Source organism: Drosophila suzukii, unplaced genomic scaffold (genome assembly GCF_043229965.1).
Source record: "Drosophila suzukii unplaced genomic scaffold, CBGP_Dsuzu_IsoJpt1.0 scf_9, whole genome shotgun sequence".
Classification (NCBI taxonomy): Eukaryota; Metazoa; Arthropoda; class Insecta; order Diptera; family Drosophilidae; genus Drosophila; species Drosophila suzukii.
Genome location: NW_027255941.1, coordinates 2189263 through 2200533, shown reverse-complemented (window position 1 = coordinate 2200533; position 11271 = coordinate 2189263). Strand labels below are relative to the sequence as shown.

General features: G+C 40.8%; 2 protein-coding genes across 9 annotated transcripts in view; both read left to right on the top strand.

Annotated features, from left to right (window-relative positions):
* The window catches only part of LOC139355113 (uncharacterized), a 28256-nt gene extending 21290 nt beyond the window's left edge, over nucleotides 1–6966 (top strand). For 2 of the 5 annotated variants that reach the window (XM_070999441.1, XM_070999437.1), the window contains exons 2-3: nucleotides 910–1122; nucleotides 1228–6966. In XM_070999441.1, coding sequence (XP_070855542.1) covers nucleotides 6197–6907 — 711 coding nt within the window. In that variant the 5' untranslated portion in view covers nucleotides 910–1122; nucleotides 1228–6196 and the 3' untranslated portion in view covers nucleotides 6908–6966. The remainder of the gene's footprint in view (nucleotides 1–909; nucleotides 1123–1227) is intronic. The other 3 variants (XM_070999440.1, XM_070999438.1, XM_070999439.1) reach the window with 3 other exon arrangements.
* Nucleotides 1–11271, top strand: part of stai (stathmin) — a 249359-nt gene that overhangs the window by 1306 nt on the left and 236782 nt on the right. The gene's annotated exons all lie outside the window — the stretch shown is intronic.

The window sequence follows — 11271 nt, the reverse complement described above, 5'->3', positions numbered from 1 at the left end:
TAAATTAATTTCATTCCTTTTAAACTAATCCCCTCCCTAAAAAATACACTTATGCCGACGTTTTTCCCAATCCTCAAAACATGCCAAATAGTCCCTTTCCGTTATAACAACTGAATTGGAGAAGACGCTGATGACGGCTTCTCCAATTCAGTTGTTATCTCCTCAATCGACTCGAAAAGCATTCCCTGCGAAATAATGTAATGCGTACATTTAAATCTAGACGTTTTAATTAGGAGTAGTTGTTGAATAAAATAGTGCGTCGTAGTAGTACAGTGTCGAAAACGCTTTATTCTACCTGTTACATACTTTCCGAAGAATCTAGTACATCTTTTTAATCTACGAGTAACGGGTATAAACGTATCTGTCGATGGAAATTAAGGCTCTATTTGCATATGCGCATATCACGAAAATCGTAGTGTCCAAAAACTTCGTCTCCATAAAATAAGGTTGGAACAATAACCACTTCCCAGCAGTACCATTCATCAGCGCTGATTTTGTAAGCAAAGTGGTGATAATAACATGTCCTACAATTCATCACTGCACAAAAACTGGCACAAATTCATCACCTTTTAGGCGCCTTTTTTGCCTAAAATAAGGGCGTACTGTTCTGCGTGGCGTGTCGTTGATAATCAATTTCTTATCATTTGTGGTATAGATCGGTTCCTTAGAGATTACAACACACTTGGATTTTTTTGGGCTTATACTCAAGCCATAACCTCTTACCAATTTCTTGATTACTTATAGCATTTTATTGCTAGAACTCACGCAATCATTTAAATGCCTCATTTGATTGCGCTTATTTCTCCCTTGTGGAGATCGCGAGATATTTAGATCAAAGTGTTAATGGGAAAAGACACCATGGTTCCAAAGGAGTGAAAAGAACTTATAGGTCTTGTCCTTTTGTTGTAGGGAAATGGATCAAGCGACGTCCCTATTAAAGCTGCGCACCGCAGGCACAAGGCATACAAAAGTAAATTATTAGTGGCGGTGCAAGTGTGGTAAGCGGAAAAGCGGCGAAAAATGTATATGTTTATTTCTTATAGTGACCTTTGGTAGGACAAGCAACGTGTCTGATTTTCAAGGATAAAAAAAACCACTCTGTTAAATCGGCAAAGCCTTCGGGTAAGAGGGTTTTTCTTAAGTTGTTAGGATAGAAAATTAATAAAAAAATGAATTTTGTGGTTCTTTGGTGGTCTCGTCAAAAGAATAAAAATGTTCCATTTCTAGGCCACAAATAAGCGCCTGCGATGCCGCCAGACGAAACAACAACGACAACCATCTATCTATTGGCTGGCAGGAGTTCCAAGGAGTTGAAACCAATCGCACGAAATTTTGCCATAGCCTACATCCCAGTTTTGTTGTTGCCTTGTGAACGAACGCAGAAGCCGCCGCCGAAAATACACAAAGGATCCTGCAGCTGAATCAGCATTGTCTGATGGGGCGATCGCTTTTAGTTATAAGTAAACTTAGTTAAAAATCATATTGATTAAATTTAATGCCTTGCAAAGAGAATGAGCTGTTAACGTGTTTTTGGAGATTGTAGTCTTTTTTAATAGGCATGGCAAAGTAGGACTTTAAACCTTTAAATTTCTTCCAAACAGATTGGTAGCGGATAACTCGGTTGGAAACTCGTGGATCTCAACAAAGCCAAAGAGTCAATCCAGAAATAAGTTTTTAATCTAGCTGTACAAAAACAAATGCAGTGCCGGGCCCTCTGCCAAAACAAATTTCGAAAAAAAAACGGTTAGAAACTAAAAGCAAAGTGTGGGAACCCGTGTCAGCTGATCGGGATTCGAGCCCAACACGGGATACATAAACTCACCACGACGCGTGGTGGATCGCGTCGTATGTTGAGTTCAAGAAGGAGTCGACGATAAGCAACGAAAGCGAGCGGTAGCGAGCAATAGCGACTGTTTAATAAATGTTATTAAAACTACTATACGCGTGTTATTAAAATCTATTACTGACGGATAAGAAAGACTACTGAGTATTAATAAAATAAACGACCGCTGCCAACGAATGCAGGTAAAGAAAAAAAAGTGCATAAGCTGGAAAAGGGAATAGAGATGCATACATATATGTATGTATATATTCCTGCACGTGCAGCGCTCATGTATGTGCGAAATGTACATGCGATGTGTAGTTGTATGTAAATGTGTGAATATGCAAGCTTGGTACGCCACAAAACGAATAAGTGGGTAAAACGTCCGTTCATCGAGAGCCGATTAAATTCAGGCTGATGAAATAAAAAGAAAAGAAGAGACAAGAAAAAGGAAACTGGAAAAGTTTCGATCACGTCCGTTCATCGAGAGCCGATTAAATTCAGGCTGATGAAGTAAAAAAAAAGAAGAAAAGAAGAAAAAAAAAGGAAAGAAGAGACAAGAAAAAGGAAACGGGAAAAGTTTCGACCACGCCACGAAAAATAGGTGGGTGAAGCAAGTGTGCGGATTAAATTCCTGCAGATCTAAAGAGAAGAAACACACCACGAAAAGAAAAATAAGAAAGAGGTGGTGGTAGATGAGAGAGAGATTTAAGTGCAAAAGCGAATGTAAAAAGGCATAGCAAAAGCGCATGTTTAAGAGCGTGGTGGAGTTGAAAATAAAGCAAATGATAATAACAACGAATTGTTATTATTGGAGCTGAAAAAAAGTTGGTTGTTATTATTTTTCTTGAATTTCAGTAATCTACCGAAATGGCGGAGCTAAAACCATTTCTATTTCAAGCATTTGACAAGGCGTTGTGGAGAAATGAGTGGGAGACATGGCTGCGCTCTTTTACCATCTACATAGAGTCGGAGGAGATAACGTCTGTGTACAAAAAGCGAAATAAGTTGCTGCACCTGGGTGGACCGCAGTTGCAGGCAGTGGTGTACAACTTACCCGGGGCACTTGTTGCGTTCGACGAGGAAGCCAATAATGACATTTTTACACCTCTAGTGGATAAATTAACCGAGTATTTTTCTCCACAACGGAACTCGGTTTTCGAGAGGCACCTTTTCCGGACTATGGTTCCTGTGGAAGGTGAAGGCTTTACCGAATTCTTAACGCGTTTGCGTCGACAAGTTGCAAAGTGCTCTTTCGGCGAAACCAAGAAGGAAATTGAGGAGATCTGTCTCAAAGACAAAATCATAGATGTCTGGGCGCCGGTGGACTTAAAAAGGAAGCTCTTGGAGAACGAATTTACTTTAAATGATTTTGTAAAGATGTGTCACATCGAAGAGCAGGTTAACAGGCAGACAGAGACGATGGGTGCAGCTGGCCAACAAAGCACAATTCAGAGAGTTTCACATCAAAAGACACGAAACCCTGATACACTGCAAGAATGTGGTCGTTGCGGAAGAAAGGGACATAGGGAGAGCAGCCCAGATTGCCCAGCACGAAGCGCCACATGCAGGAAATGCTCAAAGATTGGACACTTCGCACGGAAATGCAAGACCAAAATAAGAGCAGGCAACCACGACGCGGACGGGCCTTGGGCAAAACGGCCACGGCGTACAGACACACACATCAGGCTGGTTAATTGTGAGTCTGTGCACGACGGAGAAAAGTCAGCAAACTCTGATTGTTTTCGAGTAGCCACCAAGGGGAATAATGACGAGATTATTCCATGCAAAGTCGGCGGCAGGACAATGGAAATGGTTATCGACTCTGGTTCCAAACACAATCTATGCAGTCAAGCAGATTGGCAGAAACTTATCGACGACCAGGCAACCATTTTCAACATGCGCACTAAATCATCGAACCAGTTCCGTTCTTATGCTTCTGATCAACCTCTCAAAATATTAAGAGTATTTGAAGCTCCGATAAGCGTAAAAAGGGACCCGGAGGTAATTGCTACGTTTTACGTCATAGAAAACAGCAGACAATCACTACTAGGATGTGACACTGCGATACAACTCAATGTTTTAACAAGGAAGAACGCTATAGTCGAGTACCTCGACTATCAGATACCCGTTACTCAGCTATATGGAGATATGCAAGCAGCAAAGCGAGATTAAAATGCGCCACCTACCGGCGGTAGACAGATTTAAGCGTTATGGGCGTTAGAGTGGGCGTGGCAAATTTATTTTTGGATCAATCGATAGGTATTGACGACACCAATACATTTCAGTTAAAATTTTTTATCTAGCATGCAAATTGTGGGCGTCACAGGTTTTCGCGGTTTGTGGGCGTTTAAGTGGGCGTGGCAAACTTTTTTTTGGGTCAATCGATAGGTATTGATGAGAACATTACATTTCAGTTAAAATTTTCTATCTAGCATCAAAACTGTAGGTGTTACAGTTTTGGGCGGTTTGTGGGCGTTAGAGTGGGCGTGGCAGTCTACTGAAACAAACTTGCGCTGCGTAAGAAGCTCAGGAATCTGTACGCCAAATCTCAATAGCCTAGCTCTCATAGTTTCCGAGATCTCAGCGTTCATCCGGACAGACAGACGGACAGACGGACAGACGGACAGACGGACAGACGGACAGACGGACAGACGGACATGGCTAGATCGACTCGGCTAGTGATCCTGATCAAGAATATATATACTTTATGGGGTCGGAAACGCTTCCTTCTGCCTGTTACATACTTTCCGACGAATCTAGTATACCCTTTTACTCTACGAGTAACGGGTATAAAAATAGGGTTAAACATAAATCGAGTTGAGCAGATTGGTGCGTTCCCCAAATGGAAAGATGTTCAGATAAGGCTTTCAATTGATCCAACGGTGGTGCCTGTCAAACAACCCATGAGGCGAGTCCCGACGGCGCTGGAGCACAAGGTAAACGCAAAACTAGAGGAAGCCCTAAAATTTGATATTATAGAGCCGGTAACTGGGCCGAGCGCTTGGATATCGCCAGTGGTCATCGTGTTTAAATAATGTGGAGATATTCGAATGTGTTTGGACATGCGCAGAGCCAATAAGGCCATAAAAAGGGAAAATTATCCTCTTCCGACGTTCGACTCATTGATGACCAAATTGAAGAACGCTAAATACTTTTCTCGGCTTGACCTAAAGAACGCCTATCATCAACTTGAGCTTGACGTTGCGAGCCGGGAGATAACGACAATCATTACACATCGTGGGCTGTTCAGGTATAAGAGGTTGCTATTTGGAGTGAACTCAGCTCCGGAGATTTTCCAGAGGCTTATGGAGGAGATGCTGGCACAGTGCCCAAATGCCATAAACTATATTGACGATGTTATAGTTTTTGGCAATACCCTCGAGGAGCACGACATGGCGCTGAGCGCGGTGAAAGATGTTTTTGTGGGCCGTAATGTGGTGCTCAACGAGGAGAAGTGTGTTTGGCGGACAACTAAGCTGAAATTTCTTGGTCATATCCTCTCTGAGAAGGGGATTGAGGCGGATCCAGGCAAGATTGAGGTAATACAAAACTTTTGAGAACCCAAAAATAAGGAAGAGGTCCGCAGCTTTTTGGGTTTGGTCACGTATGTTGGAAAGTTTATACCAGACTTGGCGGATACGGCAGAGCCATTGAGATGATTGCTCAAATTGAACGAGAAATTCATATGGGGTGAGGCGCAGAAGTTAGCTTTTAAACAATTAAAGGAAAAGGTTTCGGTAGTCCCCATGCTGTCCTATTTTACCTTGACTGATCGGACTAAGTTGATTGCGGACGCTAGTCCGGTAGCGTTAGGAGCGGTATTGGTGCAACTAGACAAAGATAAAATTCCCCGTATTATCTCGTTCGCCAGCAAGACTTTATCGGAGGTAAAAAAAAGGTACTCTCAAACAGAAAAGGAAAGTCTCGCGTTAGTCTGGGCGGTAGAAAAGTTTTATTTTTATTTGATCGGATTAGAATTTGACCTAGTAACAGACCACAAACCTCTGGAGGCTATATTTAAGCCCACTTCCAGACCTCCAGCCCGCATCGAAAGGTGGCTTCTACGCCTACAATCTTACCGTTTCCGAGTCGTGTATAAGCCAGGAAAAGAAAACATCGCAGACTCATTGTCGAGACTGTCCCAGGAAACCGAGTCAAACTCATTCGATTGGCAGGGGGAGAAAAACATTTTTCATATCGTCTCAAATTCAATTCCAGTTTTTCTCAAGGCTAGGTTTTCCCCAAACATTAACAGCGGACAACGGTCGCCAGTTTATAAGCGCGGAATTCAAAGAATTTTGTACAACAAACGGGATCGAGTTGCGTACAACTCCTCCATATTGGCCACAAGCGAACGGCGAGGTGGAGAATATGAATAAATCGCTGGTTAAACGTCTCAAAATCGCATATGCGAGTAGAAGTAACAATAAGAAGGAGTTGCAAAAGTTCGTTCTTATGTATAATGTAACACCGCATAGTACAACGGGTGCAGCTCCAACCCAGCTGATGTACAATCGGACGATTCGAGATAAAATTCCCGGAATTGAGGATATTTCGGATCAGGATGTGGACTCGGAGGAAAGAGATAGGGACATGTGCCAGAAAGAAAAAGGGAAGAAGGTAGCAGATGCAGCAAGAGGAGCAAAAGATATTCAATTAACTGTAGGTGACAGGGTTCTAATTAAAAATGTTATTTTCCCCCACAATCTAACACCAACGTTCGATCCAACGGTTTACGAGGTGACCAGCAGAGACGGTGATGTGGTCCAGGTAACCGGAAATGGGAAGTCGTATACCAGGAACGCCAGTCACCTCAAGAAAGTCGAATCCTCTGCTGCAGTTCAGCCGGAGGAGGGCCAATCCCCGAAAAGGACTGATGAATCATTCCCGGCCAAACCAATTGACGCGGAGCTCACCTCACAGATGCCACAGGGAGGTCTAAAACTGAGTCTGAAAAAAAAGGAGAGATGTGGGAACCCGTGTCAGCTGATCGGGATTCGAGCCCAACACGGGATACATAAACTCACCACGACGCGTGGTGGATCGCGTCGTATGTTGAGTTCAAGAAGGAGTCGACGATAAGCAACGAAAGCGAGCGGTAGCGAGCAATAGCGACTGTTTAATAAAAGTTATTAAAACTACTATACGCGTGTTATTACTGGAGTATTACACAAAGTAACCGAGGGGCTTCTGCATTTATAAGAGAGATACATTAATGTAACAGGACAGGATAGTAGTGGTAGACATTTACACCCAAAAGCCGAAAAAAATTGTGTGTGCACTAACTTAAATTAGTAACATTATCACTTATGATACAAATGAGCTTCACAATCGGATAAAAGACTAGGCAAATCATTCACATACATTGAAAATAGCAATGACCAGGACAGATCGAGTAAGCAGGCTTAAGCTAGAAAGTTGACTTCTCGAGACAACTGCCTGAAGCCTCCCATCAAGACAGGATTTTATAAATTCAAATTGCAGTACATGAAAAGTTAAAAAGATTTTAAGTTTTGTAATCAAAATATAGTGGCTTACAGAGTCAAATGCTTTACTGTGGTCAAGAAGGGTTAGAAAAGTCACTCAATTAATTTCAAGTTCTTTACGAATGCCTTTCACGATATGAAATAAGAAACAAACTTGCTATGCGCAGGAAGTCCAAGAATCTGCATGCCAAGTTCCAACACTCTAGCTCTTACAGTTTCCGAGATCTCAGCATTCATACGGAGAGACGGGCATGGCTAGATCGACTCGATTAGTGATCCTGACCAAGAATATATAGACTTTATGGGGTCGGAAACGTTTTCTTCTACCGGTTGCAAATTTTCTGACGAATCTATTTCCATATCTTTGCAATGGAGTATCATATTACAATGCTTTTGGTACCAATCGACGCATGTTTCGGTAAGAATATACAAAATTAAACACTTATAAATTGAAAAGCTTTCAAATTTGTTCTTCTCCTTGTTAGTTAAAATCGAGAGAAAACGCCTCGTTGGCCTCGACTGTACTTAGCTAAGATTGGTTCAAGGTACATGGTGACATGCAAGCAGCAAGGCGACTGTTTCCAAGACTGCACCATACGCTGTTACGTCGGGAGAAAGTCTTGGGCCGAGGGAATTGCGTCCTGAGCCGGCACGCTGGCTGCTAGCCAACTCGCCGTATTTGGGGTGGGTCCCTTGGAAACCACTCCCTCTCCAACATAACGAGAAAAAATTTATCGAGCCTAAAAAAGATATAATATGAGTTAAAAGATTGATTACATTTTTGTTTTAAGAAATCAAACTTTTCTTTATTGAGTTGGATTTAGAACGAACTTTACTTAGTCTTAACGATTTTTATTTATAACTACCCGTCGCTCTTTCGCTGCCACCGACTCTGCCGATGTTGTCGATACTGCCGACGTTCTTCTTTATCATTGGCTGCTGATCTTGCTACCGTTGCTGACACCTTTGCCGTTGACCAATTTTAATTGTAATAGGCTAGTGCATTTTTATTCTTGTACTTGTTGGATGCATCTAGTCGGGTTCAATAAACTTGGAAAATTCGCTGTTCTATACTCTCCCACGCAGTTGCGTGGAATTCGTTTCGATTTGGCTGATCTATATCTAGCGCATTGCACTGCTGTTGGCTGTGCAATCAATTCGTACTCTTACTTTTGTTGGCGTTAGCTTCTAAGCGTAATTTGTTTCCGAAGAACTTTATTGAGGGCATTTAACTGCTGTTCATTGAGCAATAAATGCTAACTCTTATTTTTATTTTATTTTTAATATTATTTTGGGTGTTAGCTCTTCCCTCCTTAAAGCGACTGTCCTTGCGCGCAACATAAAAGAGAACAGGTCCGAAATACGGGGTTTTCCTACAGTTTTGGAGTGGAAACTGGTACACTTTGCGTTGATCTCCGCCTTCGCAAGAGTTCCGTGATCGCTCCTATTTATTAATTGAAGTAGTATTCTTAGTTTTTCCAGCGTTTTTGTATTGTTTATGTTTAGTTCCTGTAATGATCATTGGTAAGGAGACAACTTTTTCTAACTTCGTCTCTCCCATTAGTTGGAATATCGAGGATTCTGTAGACATTTTTCATCCAGCGAGACTGGAACTTTGAAGTCGATCAGCTGTATTGTGCCTGGCAGTACTTCCTCGAAGTCCGGTATATGTTGTTATTGATAATCTTACAATCTGGTTCTCGAAGGTTAAAGAGAGCGTTTTTGCAAGTATCGTTGGCTTAAGCCTAACAAATTTTCTGATTTACAAATTGTTTTATCATTATGCCACGCGAAAGATTTATATGTTGCAAAAAATTGTATCTTAAATTTTTTTTTGCTTTAATTTTTATAGTTCTAAAATTATCTTCTTAAATGGTTGGGAAGCTAATTTTGTGGCTAATTTTACTTTACCGAACTCCAATAAATCTTCTGTTTTAAAAAAAAAGTTATTTTCTTTGTATACCCTTGTAGAGGGTACTATGATTAGAAGTATAAAAAGACGTATTCCGGGACAATAGGCATATAAATGGCCCCCCAGCCCCCTTCCCGCCTCATTAACATATGCGGGTTCTAGGACAATCAGCACAATCCGATAAGTTAACTGATTCTAATGGGCTTTGAAGTCATAAAAATGTCACGATCATGTCCATAAAGATTATACTTAAATGCCCCTATCGCCGCCCACATCACCATGTGACAATATTGATCTTGTATCATTCCCCCCTTTTATGTGCAATTAATAGTCACGTGAGAAAGGTGCACGTGAGAAAGGTCGCACACCCGAAGTATTCAAAGATGGTTATCCTAGAGAAACATGTCCGATCATGTTGGGCAATAATGTTTTCTATGATTGTAAAACTATTTTAGAAATCAAAAGAACCCCAATAAAATAAATCTCACAAGTTAATAATTCTCAGATGTGGAATATTTTCAAACACACATTTTTGTTTTCGCTCCAGAACGTTTAACTGGTAAATTGTCTAAGATTCTCTCCTTTCCACAAATGGGTCATAAACAAGGAATTCAAGCAAGAGCTACCCGAACATGCGCACCTGTCCATTACCTGACCGCAATAAAAGGGACACATGCACGAGCCTGAAAGCGCACGCTCATTGACAAGACCATGAGGCTCACGCCAACGACCTCACGGCTGGATCGGACAACTATATCTTATAGCTCCCATAGGAATAATCAGAAAATATAATTTAAAACAAGGAAGAACGCTATAGTCGAGTACCTCGACTATCAGATACCCGTTACTCAGATAAATAGAGATATGCAAGTAGCAAAGCGAGATTAAAATGCGCCACCTACCGGCGGTATACAGATTTAAGCGTTATGGACTTTAGAGTGGGCGTGGAAAACTTTTTTTGGGTCAATCGATAGGTATTGATGAGAACATTACATTTCAGTTAAACTTTTTATTCTACCATCAAAACTGTAGGAGCCACAGTTTTGGGCGGCTTGTGGGCGTTAGAGTGGTCGTGGCACTCTACTGAAACAAACCTGCGCTGCGTAAGAAGCTCAGGAATCTGCACGCCAAATCTCAATAGCCTAGCTGCCATAGTTTCCGAGATCTCAGCGTTCATCCGGACAGACAGACGGACAGACGGACATGGCTAGATCGACTCGGCTAGTGATCCTGATCAAGAATATATATACTTTATGGGGTCGGCAACGCTTCCTTCTGCCTGTTACATACTTTTTGACGAATCTTGTACACTCTTTTACTCTACGAGTAACGGGTATAAAGATTATTTCTTTGGTGTTTGTTAACATATAACCTTCTTCGCTTGGAAATAACATTTTTTAATTAGTTCTGAGTTTCAGATTTAATTTGATCAAATTTGGACGACTATATGATATAGCTGCCATAGGAACTATCGGAAAATTGGTGTGAAAATAATATGAAACAAATTAAAGTTTCGGTGTTTTTTAACATATAACCTCCTACGCTTGGAAATAACATTTTTTAATTAGTTCTGAATTTCGAATTTAATTTTATCAAAATCGGACGACAATATTAATAGCTGCCATAGGAGCGATCGGAAAATTGGTGGTAAAATAATATGAAGCAAATTATAGCTTCGGCGTTTTTTAACATATAACCTCCTACGCTTGGAAATATCATTTTTTAATTAGTTCTGTAATTCAAATTTAATTTTATCAAAATCGGACGATTGCCATAGGAACAATCGGAAAATTGGAGGGAAAATAATATGAAACAAATTATAGCTTCGGTGTGTTTTGACATATTATCTAATACTATTGGGAATATAATTTTTTGTATTTTTAAATTTAAGAATTATAACAGCAAGGGTATACAAACTTTGGCTTGCCGAAGTTAACTTCGTTTCTTGTTTAAAGATATATTCCACTACTGTGCAATACGAATGCTTTTGCTTGTGAATACGAATGAATTTATTTTGATAGATTTAGCCCATGTAATTGCGTATATAA